General features: G+C 48.2%; 2 protein-coding genes and 1 long non-coding RNA gene across 3 annotated transcripts; 1 reads left to right on the top strand and 2 right to left on the bottom strand.

The window, feature by feature from the left end:
• Positions 1 to 236: 236 nt before the first annotated feature.
• LOC135824299 (uncharacterized) lies at positions 237 to 1,028 on the bottom strand. The gene has a single exon (XM_065337032.1). It carries the CDS (start codon positions 1,026 to 1,028, stop codon positions 237 to 239), a length of 792 nt encoding a protein of 263 aa, XP_065193104.1.
• Positions 1,029 to 2,293: 1,265 nt separating this feature from the next.
• Positions 2,294 to 4,780, bottom strand: LOC135824712 (uncharacterized). Its single transcript, XM_065337421.1, has 2 exons — positions 3,182 to 4,780; positions 2,294 to 3,097 (listed from the first exon to the last, which is right to left on the bottom strand). The coding sequence occupies exons 1-2, from the start codon at positions 4,175 to 4,177 to the stop codon at positions 2,372 to 2,374; spliced, it is 1,722 nt and encodes a 573-aa protein (XP_065193493.1). The 5' UTR covers positions 4,178 to 4,780; the 3' UTR covers positions 2,294 to 2,371.
• An 11,790-nt stretch (positions 4,781 to 16,570) lies between these two features.
• LOC135824644 (uncharacterized) lies at positions 16,571 to 16,999 on the top strand. The gene is made up of 2 exons (XR_010554899.1): positions 16,571 to 16,660; positions 16,936 to 16,999. It is a non-coding gene; the product is annotated as an uncharacterized LOC135824644 (long non-coding RNA).
• Positions 17,000 to 24,519: the final 7,520 nt, after the last annotated feature.

The following is a 24,519-nucleotide window of genomic DNA, read 5'->3' as shown; positions in this document are numbered from 1 at the left end:
ACAGCAAAGTTGTACAAAGGTGCAAGAGTTGCCTTTCAACATTCACTCCACACAACAACGGAACACGGTTGGTATTTTTTGGAGGGGTTTCATGTGCCCGAAATTTATTAATCATTCGAATCAAATTTTGAAACATCTGAGAGCAAAGTGATACTGTTCCAAGGCAATGATCAGGGAACAAGGGAATAGTGATAAGGTGAGAAACATTTTGAAGTCGTGGGCCGCGGTCACCCTGGCTACGCTAGCTCTGTCTGCTGATAAGCTGGCATGCCCGACGGGACACGGACGTACGCCTTGTACGCAGAGCTTGACCAGCGCCCTGCCGCTTGAATTTGCCACTCCGGGGCCTGTCGTTCGGCCATGGCCGTAGCACCACCGATCCGCAGAGAATGGCTTGAAACGCCTGGGCCGAGAGCCCTCTTGAGAATGGCGTTCACGTCGCCCGGGGTTAGGTAGCGCCCCTCGCGGAAGGCGAAGAATGGGGCACCTGTATCCGCCCACTCCCTGGCACTTATGTAGGCAGCGACTGAACGCACAGGGCAGGTTGCGGGATACCTGCTTGCATGCAGTAACACTGTGCCCCCAGCGCCCGACTGTGCCGTCTTCGTTACCCCTAGGGTGATCGTGACCTTCTCCTCTGAGAGGGCGACATGGCTCCTCTGAAGAGTCCTGTGAGCATCCACCGTTGTTGGTGATGGCGCCGTGTACTCGCTCACACGCATGAGCCCGTGGAAAGCTGTGAGTACTGCTGCCCAGAGCATGGCCTTGTCTTGCGGTGCATAATGCGAGAACTCCAGGAATTCGCGGATAGCCTTGAGGTCGTTGGGTGTCACCGCACGTCTGGATGACGGAGGCACAGGCATTGGCCTGGACGTCAGCTTGTCACGGTCGATGCCCTTCAGCAAGGCCAGTATCCTGGGTGCTCTGAGCAGATCCACCGGACCATCATTCAATACAAAGTGGTGGCGGACGGCTGCTAGGTATACCCTGATTGTCTTCCCAGACAGTGACGCGGACAGTGACGTCATGAAGAGAACTATATCATTGACCGTCGGTGCCAGATGGCTGAAGCGGAGCTGCTGCGCAAACTGAATGTAGGACCTGACTCCAAGGCTGTAGGTCTGGCGTGTCCGGGGCGCCACCGATTGGGCCAGGAGCCTGCTGGCTTGAGCGTCGAGTATCTCCCTCCTGGTGGTGGCTGGAGGTGAATGATATCGAACCCACCCATCTGCAATGTGGGGACACGGCAGCAGCACCAAACGCAGTGGATAATAAAATAAGCAAGCAGTTAAGCCAGTACGAAGAGCAAAACATGACAGACCATCGCATCGCTGTGCCCAGCTACAATGACTTTGAAGGCAAACTAACTGGCTGCTTGCAATACGTATTTATTTACCGAAGCATCCCGGTATTAATGCGCCGGTTTGGACGCATTTGAGCATCCCGGTGCTCGCCTCACAATCATCAGCGTCCGTCGCCAGTTTGCGTATTTAGAGCATCTTGGTGCCAGCTATACTAAATATGGGCATTTTAGGTATCCCTTTCGCTACCTGCCCATCCTCTTGGGCATCCCGGTGCCGGACTTATTATTACGTGTAACCCGGTGTCCGTCCAGGTGTGATAAGCATCCCGGTGCTCGCTTACCGCTTAATTCATATGGGCATCCCGGTGCCCGCTTGACTAACAATTATAGGCATCCCGGTGCCCCTTACAACGCAACCCGCTCACATATGCATCCCGGTGCTCTCCTTAGTATTGTTACGCGCAACCCGGTGCCCGTCTGGGTGTTAAAGCATCCCGGTGCTCGCTTATGGCTGTGGGCAACTTGGCCCCATACTGCTTGTTTTAGTTCCGCGCAATTAAATGTGAATTGCCGTAAACAGTTAAGAATGCATCACTTAGCCTCGCATCAAGCCCAGGGTGTAACGTGTACGCATCCACGCTAAGGCCATCTTGATGCCGGCCCACATAATTATCGCTCGCATAGGCATCCCGGTGCCAGTCTGAGTGCAATGAGCATCCCAGTACTCAACTTAATACCCTGACATAGGGGCATAGCTATACCACGATGCCAAAACGCCTATGACCGTTGAGAGCCAATTTTTGGTTTTTGCAGGATTGCACTATATGAGCACTGCATAGCCACTTCCTTCCAAAAGAGAGCAGCGAAGCGGGGGGGGGCAGTGTAGGGAGGAGAGCCGCCCGTGCTAAAGGGTGGGCGAATAGTAAGGGAGAGATTGAACTGAGAAATTGGTTTCGGTGTGGTTGGTATGGCAGAAAAAAAATAACAATAAGTCAGTGTAGTGACGGCGAAGGCCAGACACAGCAAAACGGACACCCCAAGGGGCTGTGAATATATTGTGAGACATCATTAGACGATCTGAGTTGGCAGTGGAACTGGGTCCGGATTGGCAGACGGAGCTAGCGAGCGGAAGCGACTGAGCTGTAGACGGGAGAGGGCGTCCGCAATACTGTTGTCGATACCTGAGATGTGACGGATCAACAGGATGAAGTTGTAGCGTGCCGCAATACGCAGGGTGGTCCGTATGAGGTTCATGACCTCCAGATTCCGGCATGAGCCGGATTCCCATGCTGTGGCGACAGCTTGATTGTCGCAATGGAGGAGGATCTTCTTCGTCTGCCACTGCGGGCCCCACAATTGCGCGGCCACAGCAATGGGATACATCTCCCGCCACATGATAGAGGAGAAAGGGCCGTGCTGGTGCTCCGGGCCCCATTCTTGGCAAAACCAGGCACTCTGAAAGAAACCTCCAAATCCCAGGCCGGAAGCATCGGTATAGAGCTCAAAGTCTGGGGGCTTCGACCATACTGGGTCACGCAGAAGCGCTCGGCCGTTCCAGTGTGGGAGGAACTCCTTCCACCAACGGATGTCTGCTTGAGCATCGGCGTCCAGGTGCACTTCTTCATCTAAGCCTGTCACGGTGGTGCTGGTATGGATGAGACGACGGGTGAAGGTGCGGCCGGCCGCAACCACTTTGGACGCAAATGAGAGGAGGCCAATTAGTGACAACAGTTGACGTTTCGTGCACGATGGGCTGACCGCCCACTCGTTGAGCCGCGCTTTGATCTCGAGAAGCTTGTCGGCCGGCAGCCGCATTTCCAGAGCCTGAGTATCCAGCTCAATGCCGAGCACTGTCATGACCGTGGCCGGACCGACAACCTTGTCTGCTCCTTCCGCGATGGGAACCCCGAGGTTGGCGAAAACCTCCAGGATGGTGGCCATGTGCACCGCTGCTGTTGATGTGGCGACCACCGGCGCTGGTGGTGAGACGTTGATGAAATCGTCAAGGTAGTGTTCCAGACACTTCAAACCGTAGTTGTGGCGAAGTAGCCAGGCCAGTGCTTCGGCTAGGCGATTGAATAAAGCTGGTGCGGAGCGCAGGCCGAAAGGCAGCACTTTGTCGACATAAAACTTCCCCCGCCAACATATTCCGAGTAGAGGCCAGTCGTTGGGATGAACGGGACAGAGCCGGAATGCATGCTTGATGTCCACTTTGCATAGCAATGCCCCCTTCCCAGTGCGCATGACATGATCGGCCACCGTATCCACCGAGATCATTTGGAAGGAGAAGTCTGAGTTCTTGATGCCATCATTTATGCTCCTGCCAGCAGGAGCGGAGAGGTGCATGATTAGGCGGACGCCACCCGACTTCTTAGGTACAACTCCAATGCCAGAGGTGTGAATGGGGAGAACAGGAGGCTCCTCAAACGGGCCAGCCGTATGCCCGCGCTCACATTCCTGGCGGAGATAGTCATCGACTACTTCTGCATTGTCAGCAGCGGAGGACAAATTACGTGACAAAAAAGACTCAGACAGACAGTTGCCAAAACCAATGCGAAAACCAAATTCAAGATCATGCAATAAGGAAGCGACCAACTGGTCATCGGGGTGTGATTCTAATTCTATTTTAAGTGCGCTAATAATGATGGGCGTGTGGGGTTTATGTGCAGATAAAGGAAGATAGGAGGAAGGAGTACTCATGGAGCTACTTGCGGGCTGGGCATTCCTTGGCCGGGTGGGTGCCAGAGCAGAAGGAGCAGCAGTGCTTAAAGCGGCATTGATTAAAGGAGCAGTTGCCCGCATTAAACTTGCGGCAGATGGTGGACTGCCCGGGCGTGTGGACACTTCCTCCGCTTGTTGCGCCCGAGGTGGCATGCAGCGTCCGGCTGTCGGAGCCGCGAAAAAGACAATTGTTGGCCAGGTGGCCCACCTTCCGGCACTTGGAACACGTGGGAAGTGCCTGGCCCGTGAAACATTCAGTGTACAGCGCCGTGTCAAGTGATGAAAGGGGGGTGCGTGCCCGAGCCACCGATTGCCGCACCCGGATGTCGTACTCGAGCACCGCAGCCAGGCGGTACTTCGCTGCGGCTTGCACAATGCGTAGCTGGTGTTCTGCCAAGCTAGCAGCGCAGGCCGGGTCGTTCGAGGTAGCTATAATCGTGAAGATGGACCATGCTTCCATCCACGAAGCTAAAGAATCAATTCGCCTCTTGGAGGCTTGAGAGGCGGAGATCACCAAGCAATCGCCGTCCTCGGCTAATTTGACCCGCTTAGAGATAGGCTGATCATCGGAGGGCCTCTCGTACTTGGCGGGAAGTAGGAGGGCCAGATCAAAAAACTCGACCTTGCAAATTTTTGAAATGGCTTCATTACTTACATGGCATACGCATGCAGGGAATGCAGGGAATGCGGGGGCAGAATCTAAACTGGCCGGCATCTCAGCACGGGCAGAATCATGAGTCAAAAACATACCGGCTTGATCTGATGGCCCATCAGACGCTCCCCTATCCGGTCCTCGAGATGCGGAGTGGGCCGACAACGCCGACGAGACCGAAGCCGAAATCATCTCCGCAAGAGACCGCTGCTGGTCAGGAGTGAAGGCCATGATGAAACTGGCAGTACGTTCCTAGGAATACGGCTGTGGAAAGACTACTATGCTCCTCGGCAACTGAGGAGGCTAGAGGAAAACAAATTGTTGGTCAGCAATGACACACTCAGTTGCAGCACTTTCACCGGAAAACAAATTGCTGGTCAGCAATGACACACTCAGTTGCAGCACTTTCACCGGAAAGGGAACCTTGCATTTGTTGTCACACTAACTTGATTTTTTTTCTGTTTCTTATTCTAATTATTGTTATTTTTGCGGGTTCGTTTACTGGTTGCCATGGCGCCTTTGGCTTGTTGGTTTCGTGAATGTTAACTACGGTTTGCAATGTGCAAACCTCCATTTAAATTTTTACAAGTTGTGTCAAACCGCGCGAATATCATGGTGACGTACCCAAATCAGCAAAACTTTGTCGCATCGCTGACTTCTTCTGTGAATGGTATTTCGCGAGTTCGCATCGCACGCATCCATCGCAGATCGCGTCGCATCGCGTGTCGCATCGCAAAAAAGCTTCTGTGAATCCCGCTTTAGTTCTTCCTAAACCATGTGGACCCACAGTGAATCCCAGTGATATTTCGGTCACATGATCTCGTCCTGGGCAGTGTATCCTGCCGAACCAAGGAAATCCAAGTATCAGGCATCGATTCTACCCAACATCTCGATATTTTGCTCTGATTTTGCCGGCTTAAATTCTTCGATATTTTGCCGGCAGGATCTGTCTGGGCCTACCCAGAGTCCCAGACGCCTCCCTATCGATGCGCCACGGGGTGCAGGCGAAGCACCTACACTTGTATTACTTCGGTGATCCAAATGCGAATGCTGCCTTGCCGGTCGCCCGCCGGCCTGCCGCCTACGCGACCAGCCTGTGACTGGCCCTGCCGCATTTGCCTTCAGGTGTGTCACCCGGATACCAAAAAAAGGTACATGCACTGCTACTACACTACTACCCTAAAATTGTAGCTGCCGCGTCCGGAAACAACAAGCCGGATTGGACGTGTACGAACATTTCCTTTTCGAAGTAAAGTAGTAGTAGTAGTAGTAGTAGTACGAGGTGATTTGTAATAATTTTACATGAAAGTAAAAAAGGCTATCATTCCGTTGCCCTGGCGAGTTTTGAAGTGTGCATGGTCTCATTCTGTCACTATGTATGTCCTCTATCCACGTATGGACTTCTTGATCGAACAAAACAAACATGAGAGACACAGTGTGGGGTTGCTTTGCATACATTTTTTCAACCAGAAAAAGTGTGTACAAAATTTTACAAGTCAGTAAAATAGGGTCTTACATCAACAAATATGACCTAAATGTGTCAATAAGCTTGCAATGGGAAATCAAGATACATCTGAAGCAAGTCACATGCAGAGAAAGCAGACTGGTTTTGCAGGTTGCCCAACGTATTGGTTTCTGTACGTCGTCAACTGCGGTTCAAAACGATAGGGTATCTTTGACCGCCTGCCCGCATTGTAGAGCATGAGCACGCAGACCTTATCTTGCTGCTCCATTTCTTTCAACTTCCAGTGCATTCTCATGCGTGAAATAACCACACTAAGCAAAGATACCATCCATGATGCGCGCCAGCCGTCCCACGATAGGGTGCCTTCGTGCATCTGGGCCACAGTGCATTTAACCGGCACATACTGACAATGTCGGGGCTTCCATACTCTCCAAGACAAGTGCAGTGACTCCTTCACCTGATTCATATACTTCTGTGTTGGAAGAAGACTGCAGACCACCCTCAATGGGTGCTCTGCCGTCAACACCCAACATACATTCATGCCGCATTTCCTGCAGGCTTTGCCATCGTGAATCTCTACCAGCACTTCTGAGGTAGCAAGCTGAGTTTCATACGTAGGTCTACTGAACAGCTAATTATTAACCTGTATGCCATAAGCATCAGCAGCTTCGGACTTGGATTTGAATCACCTTTCATGATAGGTGAGTAAAAGACACATTTTGTCAAAATTGCAGTTTCTGACCTTCACCTTTTTGGCTAATCTCTTCTTCAGCCCTGCTACTTTGACGGTGTGACAGACTCAATGCTGGCATCGGTGACCAGCCTAGGGTTTCCACCTGCCATAGAATACGCTCGCTGGCTCTTGGACGTCCTTCATGCATCCATTGAGGGATATTTTACCTCTTTGACCACAAATTCACGAATTTCAATCCATGATTGATATCTCACAAGGCCGTGGAAGAAAAAAATTCCGCTAAACGCTGCCGATGCTTACAAACTACAATACAATGGCAACTGACTTGTCTGTCGAACTAACAAAAACACTTCATGGGAAGAATGCAATCGCCCTCAACAATGATATTTTACTCGATTTGTAAAATATTATGCCATGTAAATTTTTTACAAATCACCTCGTAGTAGTAGTAGATTCTTGACTAGTTTGAGGGAAAGACACAAACGCGTTAAACGGGGTATTATTGTATTCATATTTCCCTAGTAGTCCGGGAGCTGAAATCTGTAGGATGCTTTTTATTTTCGGGGTATGCCACTTCAGAGGGAGGACTTGAAACTTCGCACAGAGGTAGGTAAGGGTCTCTAGAGGACGATTTGAGAACTTGGCCGTCCCGAAGCTGTGCACCAATGCCGGTGCAAGGAGGTTTGTTCGCTCGTCGAACACTATTTTCGTTGCCGTGATTTCACAGTTTTTGCGCCATTCAGCGCTTGAAAAATGGGGAAATCAGCGGGTTTCGCTGACGTAACCAGACATTTTCATGCGAATGACTCAATTTTGCTAGATTTTCAAGAGAAACACGAAGCGAAACGCAAAGTCACACCGTCGATGAAGCATTTTTCATTCTGTTTGTATAATTGTGTCGTTCTGAGTTCTGAAGTAACATACAGTAGCTGGTTCGTCGTCGTCGGACATGACTGGTGTTCCTGAGATTGTCGTGCGTAACGGCTAAATTACTTGCCACTTGACCCTGATGTCGACAGGCAGGTCTCGTAGGAACTGTCCGTCTCCATCGAGGTGACTCTGGATTGTTTTTACCAATAGTGTTTTGTAGATTGATCCTCACTACAAACAAGAGTACTCCTGCTACAAACGATTTCATGCTAGTCAATGAGCGGACTGACAACGTGTGTTAAAGGTGGTAAGGTACACACCATGGCAGCTGCCTTGAACGGAATCTTTGATTATACCAGTGAACGTACAAATGCATGACTTATCTTGAATAACGTCTCTTTGAATCATTGTTTTGTTGAAGTTTCGGATGCTGCACAATGACATGCGCGTACGTGGAAGCATTCACATTGTAGAAGATCATGGGATGATTATTTCCCTACTTCATTCAGTCCTTTGTGTGGTAAATTGAGTAGTAGTAGACGTAGTATATTAATTTTAGGATTTTCCGCAAACGCAATCAGTAAATGTGGCGGTAACATGTAGAATATAATCATTTTAAAACTACAGCTACGGTGCATCATATTTATGTGAACAAAGGCTGAATGCAGATATGTAAACAGTGTCTTGGACGCGATATGCATCGGCACCACCGCATACATCCAGGCAAGACGATGTAGCGCAATATCTGTGTTGAACGGTTTTTGATAGGGGTCAAACGGGTGTACCTTTAACTAACGAACGGGTAATTTTCTTAACGGGCGGGTTAACGGGTACCCTTTAGCAGCCATATTATTTTTTTGCGCATTTCTCACATAAATCATGATTTTAATTTGTATATTCTCAGGTTGTATTTTGATACTACATTATGATTTGCAATTGATTCGTGTATCATAATATTATTATGGTAATGAAGGTTCCAAATGAATGTCATCCGTGCATTTGCCCATGTACATAACTACACAGGCAGAAACAATCGTACATGTAGATGGTCCTACAAGCTACATGTATTTTGATACATGTACGCAAATCAACTGCAGATCGATGTGATTCAAGCCATGCAAGGACAGAGTGGTTTAGCAAAACTTCCGTGATCTCGCGCAATCCTATTTGCTATGTTCGCAGAGAACTGGTACTCATTGCATTCAGAAGATGTTCGCGCCCATAGCTAGCTGGGGTGCCTGACACAGCTGATGTGCTGCTGGCCAGCTAGCTGCTAGTGCTAGCTTGTTCAACTCGTGAAATGAATCTTCACAAATCCGTTATCTTGTATTCAATATTTCGAACTACTTTTCAGCTCGTCGATTGAAGGAACAAACTACAACCATGAGTATCATACATGTAGCTACCACCTACGGACATCACCGTTTGTGACACTCCGACTGGTCACTCAGCCTGGTGACACTAGTTCATCAAGTACTGTGGCAGGTTCGATGTCGGAGAACCATCGTAACTTTCTAGTTACTCAGCTGCCACCTCGAACGAGTTTCAAGTCTTGCATTTTCTCACATCACAATCAAAAACCTCCAGTGCGAGGATTTTTACTTGCACTAGAGTGGAGAGAACAACTGTCAAGTCTGTCTTTCAGCCTGCTCCTGCCTGATAAAGTCGAAAGCGGGAATGCACAGGAAAAAGGAAAAGAGTATCCGCACTCCTATTTTGAGTCTGGGAATTTTTAATTTTTTTTTACAAACTGGTACCCTTTTACTAACGGTACCTGAGATTAACGGGCGGGTACCCGGGTACCCGGTACACCCGTTTGACCCCTAGTTTTTGATCCCTTCATCATGGAGAACAGTATCCATTCTTCATCCGGTTTGCGATCCTCTGCTCTGTGCTGCCAACGACGTCCACTTGTTGCTCACATGTGTAGTGCTGCTGAGCGGGTTGCCACATTCGGACATGCATCGGCGAGTACCGTAAAAGCCCGTAATAAGGCCCTGGGCGGAAGCGTTAGTGACGGTCCAGAACATGGGCGCTAATGATTGGGTTGTCACATTCGGACATGCACCAGCAAGTATAGTACAGGGTTGGGGTGACCCGTTGCACTAGAAGCATCCAGTGCTGTAACCTTTGCGATGTTTGCAGCTATGCCGAGCAGTTATCTCCTGGGTTCCGACTGCTGCTCCGTGGAGATGATAGTAGGGCACTAGACAGCGGCTTTGTAAATTGCCATTCTGGAATGCTACCTCAGAGCAGCCGATGATGGTGACGTTCTTGCACAGCATGTTGTTGGTACCACAATCACAGCAAGTTCACTGGTGATGATTAACTTCTGACCGCGTGTTGCATGTTTCTGAGATTCGTAGATAATGACGCGCGCGTGCTTGAGTGTGTGTGTTTATATGTATGTATGCGTGTGAGCATCTGCATGTGCGCATCCACATGTGTGTGTGCGCGCGCGCGTGTGTCGTGCACATGTACACGTGTATGAGCGTGTGTGTGTGAGCATTTGCATGTGCGCATCCACCTGTGTGTGCGTGAGCGCGTGTGTCGTGCACATGTACATGTGTATGCGTGTATGTGTGTGTGAGCATTTGCATGTGCGCATCCACCTGTGTGTATGTGCGTGCAAGCGCGCACGCGTGTGTGTGCGTGCACATGTACACGTGTATGCGTGTGTGTGTGTGTGTGTGTGAGCATTGGCATGTGCGCATCCACCTGTGTGTATGTGCGCACGCGTGTGTGTTGAATGCGCGCATGTTCGCACACATGTATGTGTGTGTGTGTGTGCGAACAGAGAGTCACATGTGTGTGTGTGTGCACTCATGCACACTCGCACACATGTGAGTACACGCTTGCGCGCGTGTGTGGGCGCGTGTACACAAGCTCGCACACATGCATGTGCGCGCATCCACCTGTGTGTGCGCGCGCGTGTGTCGTGCACATGTACATGTGTATGCGTGTATGTGTGTGTGAGCATTTGCATGTGCGCATCCACCTGTGTGTATGTGCGTGCAAGCGTGCACGCGTGTGTGTGCGTGCACATGTACACGTGTGTGTGTGTGAGCATTGGCATGTGCGCATCCACCTGTGTGTATGTGCGCACGCGTGTGTGATGAATGCGCGCATGTTCGCACACATGTATGTGTGTGTGTGTGTGTGTGTGTGCGAACAGAGAGTCACATGTGTGTGCGTGTGTGTGCACTCATGCACACTCGCACACATGTGAGTACACGCTTGCAAGCGTGTGTGGGCGTGCGCGCGTGTACACAAGCTCGCACACATGCACGTGCGCGCATGTATGTTCTATCTTGTTATGTTGCCTATCCCATGCTCTCCTTTGGTGCTGCCACGTAGACGTCTGTCGTAGTTCCTGTCAGAAGTGCATGTGGAACTGGCAGTGATTGTCATTCTACCTTTGTTTCAAACAACGTCTCGTTTTCGAGTTACATGATCTCTCACAGGATCCACAAAGTATTTTGTGCAAAAGCAGCTAGGCTCACCTGAACCAGTGAAGAACGAGTACCGGAACAAACAAGCTGGCAAACTGCAACGGAGTTGACACCACCAGCAGATAAATAGGCCAGGCAGAGTACCGACATGGGTGATGATGATCTTGCACGTCCGGTGACTGGTCACTGGTGCATACGGCTGTGGCACTGGCAGTCAGGACTCTGGGACGCGGAGGCCGACTTGTCAGCAAGCAACATCTCGCCTACTCTGCCGGAATCTTCGCTCGACTCGACCTCAGTCAGACCTGGAAATATACTTTTGAAACTAATTTTTACTTTGCTTGCACGCGTTGCAGAATTGCCGGAGTAGGCGCGAGTATTATTGTGCACTTTTGCTGGTACACACTCTATGTTGCGCTTTTGTCCAGAAGCGCCATGCTTCGTGACTAGTGGACCTGACGATGGCAATACTATTCTCACTTTCAAAGTCAAAATCGTAATGAAAATGTATGTCACGCTTTGTAGTCCTGGAGCCAGGTCCAGAAATCTGACAGTGTCATTTGACACCTCGTCCAGGAAAGATTTGACTTCAAATTCGGAAAGGCGGACCAACTATAGGAATTTTGGAGAAAACTAGAAGTTCCCAATGTTGTCCGTTTGGAAGTTATGAGCTATTTCCAAATTGCTTAGGTTACTATGGTAACCTGTGTGCAATTAGCCGTTTCTGAGGCAAAGCCGATACAATTTGGGAGAAAAAAGTTACCTTGTTGGAAGGCGAGCTCTTTCCAAGACTGTTATTGAAAACCAGAAGTTTATAGGACTGTCGGCTTCCTTGTCACAGGAATTTCTCGAATTTCTACGGTTACCGCGGTAACGTGTATGCAATTAGCCACTTCTAAGCCAAAATCAGTGCATTTCTCCCCTGTAGGCAGGTGGAAAGCAGAGAATAGTTATACTATTGTGGCTTAGAGGTCTATTGGGCTGTTTCATGCCTGGTTTGTAGAGACTGGGCTCCTCTCCCCTCTAACACTACCGGGATTGCATTGACCTGGCCATTGTTTCCTCCCTTCCTTCACATAATACAATGTACATGTACATCATACGGTACTGTACATGTAGTACCCAGACAGCGGTGTGCTATGTTGACAGGAATGGTCACCATGATCCACTAGTACTAGTACTTTCCACCCAATTCACATTTTCTTTTTATGGAACAATGTCATGCAGGCTGTCCAATCGACACGTACATGTACATGTACATGTTTAGGAAGCACGGTATTGCCCATGAAATACAGTCATGTACATGTACATGTAGACCGGGGCGGGGGCCTACGCCAAGACCTGGAAGGACAATTTTGATCAACGAAATGGCGAATAGACAAACAACTGCCCTAACCGCAACATACATGATGTACAACAAACTCCGCCACATATTCCGTGCTCATATGTCATGCTTCAGCAACTCACAGCAAGCATTTACACAGGAAGGTATGGTCACATCTCTCTGATCAAGCAACAACTTCAAAACAGTGCCGGACGGACCCCATGGGGCATGGGGCAGTGACCTCTCCTGCTATCTAGCCGAGCCACTATGAATTCTACACCTAGTAGTAGTACCAAGAGTGTATAACCGGGGTGGGGGTTATAACTCTTGCTAGTACCTGTACCGGTACATGTGGCATCATTTCCAGCACTCACAGAATAGATACATGTAAATGTACATGTACATGTACGTGTGCAGCAGTTGTTCACCATCCAACTCGGCTACAAGTGATGCAAATACAGTACAGTACCTGATTGTTAGATAGGAATACATACATTATAATTGACATGCACATGTACTCGACTTGTTACACCAGCCTCACCTTCTATTCTCTTTTACATGCACTACTAATACTATACGATGCGCTGTATTCATGTATTGTTCCCACACACTTTCGAGGCTGACCTTAGATACATGTAGCACACTGGAGACCTTTTGATGCATTTCACTTTCAGCCGCCCTTTTAGTTATCTACACTAACAGCTGTACATACATCCTAATGCCCCTTTCAACAGTTGTCCTCCTGGTATTATTGCACACCTACATGTACATGTATACGATGTATATATAGTTCTTCCTCTAACGTATTCCTCTTGCACAGGTGCCATGTCCCGACCTTTCCCATTCTTCTGCCCACACAATCATGTACCTTGTAGTTTGACCTTTCTTCTTACTTCTCTCTGCTCTACGTATCCCCTGACCATAAGCTAGCTTACTTACTCACCCTATAAAAGCTACTGTCTTTCTAGTTTCCTAGGGATTAGTTTCTTGCCGATTAAGACCATTTCTCCGCAGATCAGTTCCCTGTACATGTATATTAGTTTCATGCTAGATTTAATACAGTGTATTACCTGAGAACTCTTTCTCTCTCTCGGAATAAGTGTGCAATTCTGTATGATAACCATTATCCATTACTGTAACCGCTTGCTCTACCGACTGAGCAAAACCGGGACTTAACATGCCACAGATTATTCCATGTACATCGAACACCCTGGATGGTTTCACCTGTATACAATCATGTAAATGTGGAGACAAGTATGGCCATAATAATTACTGACTACTCTCAACTCCTACAAGCCATATCTCTTGCCAATTGTCAACGTATTGGAGAAAATTGTTGATCGGCAGGTTGTGGAGTTCTTAGTGACAATAGTGAGGTTTCTGCCCTGCCATGGACCAGTTTGCATACTCCGATCTCTCTCGTCTTCTAAGTCCTGACATCTCCGTGTGACATGAGAAGGGAACTTGGTGTGTTTGGTTGAACGACTATACATGTGCATGAAGTACATGTATACATGTAATTTAAAAAGCACACCAGTAACAACAACAATAACTATAATGAATACCTCAACAGTGTCCTGGACATGTACTTCAGTACATTGTAGAATGTACATGTACACCTCACAGTACTGGCCTCTTTTACGGGCAAGATGATTCTTTGGATGTGAAAAAATACGTGTAGTCATGTACATGTACATGACAAAACATACAATGTAGTTTGGTTGCCAGCATGTTACAAGCTACGTGTAGACGGAGGATGCACTGAGTCTGTGTTCGAAAACAGTGCTCCTTATGACCTTACTACAACCTCCACGGTTGGCATAGCCCTGGTCTTGCGACCATTTGAACTATAATGGGGGCTAGCCCCAGTTCTAATATATGCTAGGGAATATGCTAGGGAATTGTTTGAGTCTTCTTGTTTTTGTTTTTGCTATCAGTTGTGTTTCCTTGCTCGTTCTTGGATGTCAGTCCTGCCTAAATCCTCTTGATCCTTTGTGTGGATCCCGGCACTAAATAGAGAGGGGTCCAGTCTCTACAAACCAGGCTTACAACAGCCCTATAGACCTCTAAGCCACATTATTATAACTATTCTCTGCTTTCCACCTGCCTACAGGGGAGAAAATGCACTGATTTTGGCTTAGAAGTGGCTAATTGCATACACGTTACCGCGGCGACCGTAGAAATTCGAGAAATTCCTGTGACAAGGAAACCGACAGTCCTATAAACTTCTAGTTTTCAATAACAGTCTTGGAAAGAGCTCGCCTTCCAACAAGGTAACTTTTTTCTCCAAAATTGTATCGGCTTTGCCTCAGAAACGGCTAATTGCACACAGGTTACCATAGTAACCTAAGCAATTTGGAAATAGCTCATAACTTCCAAACGGACAACATTGGGAACTTCTAGTTTTCTCCAAAATTCCTATAGTTGGTCCGCCTCTCCGAATTTGAAGTCAAATCTTTCCTGGACGAGGTGTCAAATGCAACTCCTCAATAAAGCGACTTTTTCGGACTTGGCCCCAGCACTATTGAGAAAGTAAGCTTGCAGCGTCGTCATCTTCTGGACAGGCGCATAGTCACTGATTTGGAATTTTGAGCGTGCGCACCTACTTCTCAAACCGAGAAGTCGGCTGAGAACGAAAAACATTTGCGCCTAAATGCTTGACGATTGTGAATTTGATCGTCGAACAAAATGCGTCCTCGCGATGTCCGTGCACAGCTTTGGGATGGCCAAGAACTCGAAAGCCCTTCTCTGATAGACCCATAACCCATTGCTGAAGAGATCTTGTACTCCATCTCGCCCGACCTGGAGCGCCACTTTTTTGAAGGTCGGCTCCCTGACTATAGGGCAGTCCCCACAGACCTATGGCTTTAGGCCGCGGTCACACCGAGCTCGATTCAGCCGTTCAGCCGAAACAAGCGCTTGTTTACGTCACTATTACCATGGAAATGGCTGAAAAATGTCCTACAAGCGACTTTCAGCCGTGGCTGACTCTCAGCCGTTTTTTTCGGCTTGTTTCAGCCACAGCTTGTACAAGCGGCTGAAAGCCGAAATTCAAAAAATAATTTGAGTGCGCTTGGAGCTCCGGAGCACACCTTGTAGTTGACATGATGAACTGATGTTCTTTCTTGTGTCCGTGGAACCGTGCTATCCCTGTGCCTTTGGTTTTGACCGTGAGTCTGTCTACCCCAACTACACTTTTTTGTCCGACGACCATGGATTTCTGCCGCTGTGCCTCTAGACTGCTGCGTAGATTGTTGGAGCTGTGGTTTGAGGCCAAGACAAGGCACCACACTCACGACCGAAATCATGAAGAAAGCCGGGTACGAAGAAGAGAGTGGATTGCAAATGAGTTCAATAACGGCAACCGCCGGGGCAGAAAGCTCGACATCAGGAAACACCAACCAAACCATCGCGTCCATGCACACCGAACAAATAAAAAGAGCACGACTTCGCAATTCAGAATCCGGGCTTCCTTTGCTTCTTCATCAAAACTGAACACTAGAACAAGTACAGTTTTAGATCGCGAACGTTCTGCTCTCCAGTTTCTTGCAAACATTGGTGTGTTTCGAGATATTCAAAATTATTTGGCGGGTAAGAAAAACAAGCCATTCAAGCTTTGCACTCAAGGTCTGGTGTGACCGCGTCACAGGGATCACGCAAGCCAGCTGAGCGCCAGCGATAACAAGCCCAAAGTGGCTTGTTTCGGTGTGACCGGGGCCTAACGGGATACCCTAGCCAATCTAGGATTGCGACTTGGTGAAGCAGCAAGGCGGACCGATGCCGGAACTGAGTTCCAGAGGTCAGAGGCTAAATAAGAAAGAGAGGAATAACCAAATCGAGAGGAGGCTCGTGGCAGTACAACTACAAGTTTGGAGCCACAGCCATATAGGAGAATCATGAAGAACTGTACTAGGACCAAAAATCCTTTAAGATCAAACAAAATCTCATGGACCCGGACGGTGTATAAAAATATCTTTATTAGGATGACAAAGAGGGTTGACGCCTATCCAGGGTTTCACAGCTTTGAAGGGTGTACATGCACATGTATGAGCTAAAGTGAAAGTAGTGGAAAGTAGAAGTTGTTCAGCGCGAATGCGTTGTATAAGACCTTGGTTGCAAATAGAAATCCCCTCAGTTGTTGTTGCCGGTTACTTGAAGAAGAGCCTTGGTCTGCCAAAGGTAGGAGACGAACTAATAGCGACTAGCACCTGCACCTATGTGCAATAGTTTTGTAGTTGTATGTATTATTTAAAGGATTTCCCAAAGGCATAGCCTATCGGGGGGATCTCCTAACAGTGAAAATGATCCTTGATATGTAATACTAGTGAAGCGACTTGTGCAGGCAAATATGATGCTGTTTATAATGAGCGCGAAATTGTGTCGTCGTCGCCAATATAACTGTTGTTTTATTGACTGTTGCTGTTGCGCTCTTGTCCTTTGTACATGTTACGTAGTTTAGACACAGCTTCAGCCTTGATTGAAAACTGTGCTACGCCCGGCCGTTCATATCTAATTAAGGTAAGACTGGTTGCTTTTGTTGTTGTTTCAAATTTCAAATCTTTATTCTCACGATAGCCAGTGGCCAATAAAAGAATGAGCCTGGATCAGCACAAACCATCACATGTGCAAAATTTTCAAAAAAAGTTTTTGTGCTCCAAATTGATCCACACTGTGACCACTGATAACCAGTCTCAAGAAATTTTAGATCAATCACAGCACCGTAAGTGACCAAAAAATGCGGTACACCACATCTCTGTACAAATGTTGGAAGTGGCATTTCTGTGTAGGATGCAAGTATGAGCGTTGATATGTGTCTGATCCTGTTAGGCATTGCCATCACTCAGCCGGCTAACAAGGAGGGCCGGCTAACAAGGAGGAATTTTATAGCCCTTGGGGGTGTACTCAGACACTGGCTTGTCCAAGTAAATCATTGGCTTCACTGACTATCGTGCAGCTAACGGCATAAGGCCAAGTTCCAGGGGCTGATATTGCATCCACACTAGGCTCTGTACTGATGCTCTCCAAGCCATTCACTTCCATGAAAACATATCTGCACACACGGAGCACAATCACAGTAGCTGTGACTACTTAGCACACAGGCTCATGAGCATGAGGTACGTAGATCTACTAGGTGCAGATACATTCAACGGTTACCTGACCCTACAGGAACATATTTTTTTGAATTTTTTTGGGAGCTGCTGCATGGACCAAATAAATGTTTCAAGTTGCTCAGTGTCCAAGCCAACGAAGCAGATCTTGTCTGGCGCTAGCTCTCGTTGCTCTTCCAGTCGTGAATCGAGACGCCTTTGCTCTGCATCGTCACTGTCGATATCCGACAAACTTACTACTGAAGGAGTCGTTCATTGCTCAACAATATCCACTCGAGTCGTCGTCATTCTCATCAGCGCTGCTTTCTTCTACACGAAGTCTGCAGCCTCGCCGAGTCGCTTTGCAGCAGGAGAGAGTCGTCCTCTGGAGCTCCGCGGCTTTCACCTGACTCCCTTGATGAGCAATCGCCATCCCAGTCATCACCCAAAAATGTCGTGTCGGGATTGGTGTCAACGACGATCGATGCGCGTGCGATGCTCGCGCCCCGCGATCGTACCTATTCGCCAGCCAAGCTCAAGAACGTGGGGTTTCCCAGCCGTGTCTCCTCACTTGCCTGGGGCTTGTCTAGCTAGCTAGTCACTGATAAACAAACAAACACGGGCTTGTCAGGCGGAAAGAAAGACTAGAGACAAGAAAGACAGAAAGGTGATGTGTAGTTGTTAGGTCCGCGTCTTTTCTTTCGCTCGACTTCAACGTCACTTTTTGATCAATTTGATATCAAACACAAGTGATGGTTTTCGCTGATCCGGGCTCAGATAATAGTGTAAGAAAGGAGAAAGAGTGAGGAAGAATTGGGTGGGCAGAGCCTAGGAGTTAATGACTACTTAAGTGTACGGGCAGGGGTGGTCGCTACACGAGCATATAGAGTTGTGCAAAAGCAGGGATAGCTGGGATTTGAAGAGAGTACAAGAAGGGATTTTGCGAAGCTGGGTGGGCAAGCAATTAAAGTAATGAAGGGCCTTGTTGTTGTTGTTGTTTCAAATCTTTATTCTCACGATAGCCAGTGGCCAATAAGAGATAATAGTGTAAGAAAGGAGAAAGAGTGAGGAAGAATTGGGTGGGCAGGGCCTAGGGGTTAATGACTACTTAAGTGTACGGGCAGGGGTGGTCGCCACAAGAGCATACAGAGTTGCGTACGGTTGCGTTGTTGTTGTTGTTGTTGTTGTTGTTGTTGTTTCAAATCTTTATTCTCCGCGATAGCCTGTGGCCAATAAGAGATGTTGTTGTTTGAATTCTTTATTCTCACGATGGCACCATCGCCAACAAGAGATAAATTTATGAGAAGGTGAGATTGTGGGTTAAACAGTTGGAAAGTGATTTACATCACTTTGAACTTTACAAGTATGGGAGAGAGTGAGCGCTGCAGGAGCAGATTGAGTTAATCAGCAGTGAGCAGATTTCTTGTTTGAAAGCAGGTCAGAAGGAGACGTCACGAATGCTAGCAGGGAGGGCATTGTAGTATTCTAGGGACTTGTACAGTGGGAAGTCTTTACAGCGATCGGTTCTGGAGGGTGGGAGGTGCCAAGTGCATGCGTGTCGAAGGCTGTAATGGGCCGTAACTTGAGCGGGAGTGTTGAGCATGCGTATGTGTTGTGGGGCATATTGGTATTTTATGGAGTGAGCAAGAAGGGTGAGCTTCACTTTGCGGCGAGAGAACATTGTCGGCCATTTGAGCCGATGGAGCAGTGTTGAATGGTTCAGAGGAGTGTAGAGGGGGAGACGGAGGCAGATTCTGGCCGCCGTGCGCTGGATTCGCTCAAGACGGTCAAGGGATGCGATTGAGAGCGGGGGACAGCAATGCATGCATATTCAATTATAGGCAGGATACGTGTTTAGTAAATGAGAGACAGTGATTTAGTGTGTAGAGTTGATTTGAGCCTAAAGAGAATATTAAAAGATTTTACGGCTTTCTTCAGCACAAAGTCAAGGTGGGCTGACCATCTTAGGTCGTGCTGAAAGATGATGCCGATGTGACGATGTTGTTGTTTCAAATCTTTATTCTCACGATAGCCAGTGGCCAATAAGAGATAATAGTGTAAGAAGGGAGAAAGAGTGAGGAAGAATTGGGTGGGCAGGGCCTAGGGGTTAATGACTACTAAAGTGTACGGGCAGGGGTGGTCGCCACACGAGCATACAGAGTTGCGTACTTAAGTGTACGGGCAGGGGTGGTCGCTACACGAGCATACAGAGTTGTGCAACAGCAGGGATATCTCGGATTTGAAGGGAGTACGAGAAGGGCTTTCACGAAGCTGGGTGGGCAAGCAATTAAAGTATGTTGTTTCAAATCTTTATTCTCACGATAGCCAGTGGCCAATAAGAGATAATAGTGTAAGAAAGGAGAAAGAGTGAGGAAGAATTGGGTGGGCAGGGCGTAGGGGCTAATGACTACTTAAGTGTACGGGCAGGGGTGGTCGCCACACGAGCATACAGAGTTGTGTACTTAAGTGTACGGGCAGGGGTGGTCGCTACACGAGCATACAGAGTTGTGCAACAGCAGGGATATCTCGGATTTGAAGGGAGTACAAGAAGGGATTTCGCGAAGCTGGGCGGGCAAGCAATTAAAGTAATGAAGGGCCTTGTACAGGGGAGAATGGAGACAGCGGTCAGTCCGCGGAGTTGGCAAGTGCCAAGTACGAGAGCGACGTAAATTATACGAAGGTTGCACGTTGCTAGCAGTATTTGTATTTGTATTTATATCATTATCTCATGGCACATCATGATGACGGCCAATAAAACTGAGACAAGGGTGAAAGCCAACCACAGCAGTAAAACAGATAAAAGAATACAAATAAGAGGCAAAGAAGGCAAAGGAGGAGACAAACCAGCAGGATATACATGAAATCTATAATTGAGCAGAGATTTTAGCAACAAAATTATCCATCGACGTGCTGGTCTTGGCCTGCGTTGGTAATGTTGCCCAAAACACATAGCCAGCAAAGATCGGGGATCTAGTGAATAGGGTGGAGGCAGCGCGTGGGAGACTGAGTGAGTTACGGGTATTCCGTGTTTCGGAGAACCAATTATAAGCCTGCATATGCAAGGGTATTTTATTTAGTAATATTTTATGTATGAGAACACAGAGGTGGTACTTATGTCGAGTGGAAAGGGGACTGATCTTGGCAATTTCGTAAAGACTAGCGGAGGGAAAGCGACGATCTTTGCTAAATAAGATTTTAAGGAGCATGCGGTTATGGGTTTCTAGCTTGTTCAATACAGTAGTAGTTATGCCAGACCAAGCAGTATCACAGTAGTCAAGTAAGGGCAATATATAGCAACGATAAAACAAGCGTTTGCAAGAAAGAGGAAGATGTCTACAGTGGGCTTGAAGAGCCCCAAGGATGGAGCTTGTGCGCTTGCAGACATACTGCACATGGGGTGACCACGACAATTTAGAGTCAATAATAACGCCAAGATGCTTATGCTCTTCAACAATACGAATAGCAACACTTGAAGAAGGAAAACAAAGTGGCAGGGAAGGGGGAGAAGGGGAAATGTACATAGCTGCCGTTTTATCAACGTTTGGCTGCAACTTCCAATCATGCATCCAGGTTATAACTTTCCCAATGCTATCTTGCATGGCTTCGTGCAGGCGTATAGGGCAAGCATTGCAGCAAAGCAGAGCTGTGTCGTCAGCGAAAAGGCTGACACCAGGGGCAATATCGGGGAGGTCATTAATATACAGGAGAAATAGCAGTGGCCCAAGGATTGAACCCTGGGGGACTCCAGAAGTAACGGGTAAAGGCTCCGATAACACAGTTGAGAGGCGTACAAGCTGATGTCGGTTAGAGAGATACGATGAGAGCCAGCCGATAGCCTTGCCATCAATGCGATATACTGTTCGCAGCTTAGCTAAGAGACCCCTGTGCCAAACAGTGTCGAAGGCCTTTGCGAGATCGAAGAAAACTAAACCAACATGGTTATGGGCGTTCCGGGCGGTGTGGATGTCTTGCACCAGGCGGGTAACCTGGTACCTGGTGGAGTCACCCCGACAAAAGCCCGACTGTGCTGGCGAAAGTGAAATGCGAACATGATCATAAATGATGTCATATACAACACGTTCGCACACTTTTGATAAAGTAGAGAGCAATGAGATAGGGCGATAGTTGCTGGGGGTGGTGCGTGGTCCTCTATTTTTGTAGGTGGCCACGACTACCGCAGTTTTCCACATGGCTGGGAATTTCCCTTCACGAAATGACATATTCAAGATAATTGACACAGGATAGGCAACAGACGGAGCAAGAGCTCTCCAAACTTCGTTGGTAATTCCGTCTTGACCAGGGGACTTGCCAATTTTCAGATTACGGAGATATTTCCTCACTTGGGCTGTACCAGTCGACAATGATAGGAGGGACGCAGGTATTGAGGGTGAAGGGGTGAGTGGTGGTATAGGCCACGTAGGGTCGTCAGGAAGTCCAAACGACGTAAACTGCGTGTTCAATATGTCTGCTATGTCTGCGGGGTCTGTTGCTACCGTGCCGTCTGAAGCTGTCATTGATCGGATCGGCTCCCGACTACAGTTCTTACGGAGATGGCGGAGAAATTGATGGAGACTAGGGCGATCATGGGAAGACAGGGTGGCATGAACCGACTGTACATACTGACGATGGAGGGTACGTGACAAACATTTCACTTCGTTACGCTTGCGCTTAAAGGCAATGAAGTTTTCACTGGTTGGATACTTCCTATAAATGCTATACAAATCTCGCTTCAGTTTCACAGCACACTTGAGGTCCGGAGTGATCCAGGGTCGGGATGCATCTCGCATAGTAGGACGAGGCCTAATGTAGTCTCCTGTCCGCGGAATAACTTTGTAAGGCAACAGATGACGATGGAATGCTGACTGTAGTAAAGCATCAAACAGGACAATGGCATCATCAACATCAGAATGCCGATGAAGTAATGACCAGTCCAACCTAGACAAGTCTTCATTCACAACCTGCCAGACACGGGTAGGCACTTGTTTATACCTGTACTGAGCCTGGGGATGGAGAGACGATTTAGCAGTCACTTGTGGTGTCGAGCACGATGCATAGTTGAGCGTACAAACAACCTGCAGATGATCAGATGTGCCAAGAGGAGCTGCGTGGTCGACTGAGAGGACATGTCGGGGTTTGTTGGTTACCAACAAGTCAAGACATGAGTTGGCACCCGCTGATGAAGTGTATGTTGGGAAACTCACTAGTTGTTGGAGCCCAAGCATTGAAAAAACTGTCTGTAGGTTGGTACCGGCTGTAGAGGTGGAGTCAGAAGAGCACCAATCATTATGTTTGGCATTAAAATCCCCCGTCAGGAAGAAGTCACACTCGTCATAGCAAGAGGACTGTATAGCATCGACCAGCATATCCGAGAAGAAGGACAATTGTTCCGCCGTTTGGGAAGGGGGTCGATACATGCAACATACAAGAATAGGGTTAGGGGTGCATTGAGACTTAACTTCCACCCAGGTAGATTCACAGCCCTGACGCTGCAGGTCGGGTCTGTGGAGAATATGTTGAAAAGCATCAGTCCGGACAAGCACGGCGACACCACCATATCCTCTAGTGAAAGAGTGTGCATTTCTGTTCTCGTGTGCTGGTCTGTCTCTTCTGAAACAGGAATAGCCCGGTACATGCACGGAAACAGATGGGCACAGCCAGGTCTCCGTGAGGCAAACAATACTTGGCTTAGTGCTCTCCAGAACAATCGAAAGTTCAGCTAATTTATTGACGAGAGACCGACAATTCATGGTTATCAGCGTTAGGTCGGATTCTGATCTGGGGTAGAATGGGGTAGCATGCAAGTTGAGGGAAGACATAGACAACATGATTATGACGAGGAACTATCACCACCACGTTCAGTCACGTTGGTACCGTCGGCAAAGCGCCACTTACGGACGGTGTGGCTAATTGTTGCCGGCCAAAATCCTGCACTGAGTATTTTGCCTTCATCCGTCGCTAGGACAGTCAGTCGTGCATATGCTGTGCCAAAGGTCCGGGATTCGCTAATACTGCAATTGAGCACCTCAACCTCACGGTCCTTGCACCAGTCAGTAATTGCGTTAGCGCTACACTCCATGTGGACATTGCCCACGTAGAACACAGATTTCGCGACTTTTTCTACGCCTGTAAGGATGTTGGGGTTAGCTGGGGCCACAGGCTTCACGTACCGGGACGTGACCCGACGCCGTACAACTTCGGCCCAGCCATCCGAACTGCTTCCCGTATATTCACTTGTACTAGTTGTAGCCAATGTTGATCTGGTTGGTGCAGCCGGTGGTGTTTCAGTGCGTGATGAGGTCTGGTGTACATGTGTCGATGTTTGGGAAGTGCGGGTACGGTTGGTAAAGTGTGCGTTGGGGGGAGTACGAGTCCGAGTGACGGTTTCTTTCACCCCAGCCCCTGTACTACCTGAACTAGCTACACTACTGTACGTTGTACTCGGGGTTGTAGATTGTGCAATCAGGTTTGGACTCCCGCCTTCCTCAAGGTGTATCATCTTCGCCACGAGGCCATCAATGGTTGCTTTCATTTCTCTAACTTCCCTATCCCTGTCCTCCCTGAGGGAGACCATTTCCACAGTTAATGCAGTGATAGTCGAGGACAGTGCACTGATAGAGCTCACTAGCGCTGGCATACCTGATTTGCCGATGTCCATGGCGCGAAGTTGAAGTACAAGGTCCGGTCGGGCCAACGAGTCCACACCTGCAAGTCCTGACTTTTTGGCCAAGTCACGAATCTCCCCATCCAGCAGCAAGGCCAGGTCCATATTTGAGTTCTCCACCATATTAGGGCTGGGACTAGTTCCAGGTCCACCTAGTACCTATACTTACAAAGTGGCCGAAAGGCTATTCCATAGATGGAAAGGCAGGAGCTAAAAACTTGCTTCCTACTCCTACGACTTTTGTTAATTCGGTCAGTAGCACAGTATGCACCAGAATACCCAGTATGCAG

Source organism: Sycon ciliatum, chromosome 9 (genome assembly GCF_964019385.1).
Source record: "Sycon ciliatum chromosome 9, ocSycCili1.1, whole genome shotgun sequence".
NCBI lineage: Eukaryota > Metazoa > Porifera > Calcarea > Leucosolenida > Sycettidae > Sycon > Sycon ciliatum.
Note: the sequence above shows the minus strand (reverse complement) of the source record. Positions and strands in the feature narration are given on the sequence as shown.

What these genes read in the sequence shown, in the direction of transcription:
- LOC135824299 (XM_065337032.1), bottom strand. Translation starts at nt 1,028, where the DNA reads ATGACGTCACTGTCCGCGTCACTGTCTGGGAAGACAATCAGGGTATAC.
- LOC135824712 (XM_065337421.1), bottom strand. Translation starts at nt 4,177, where the DNA reads ATGCCACCTCGGGCGCAACAAGCGGAGGAAGTGTCCACACGCCCGGGC. An exon ending in TCGCGGAAGGAGCAGACAAG is followed by an intron (nt 3,098 to 3,181) that starts GTTGTCGGTCCG and finishes CCGGCCGACAAG; the next exon opens with CTTCTCGAGATCAAAGCGCG.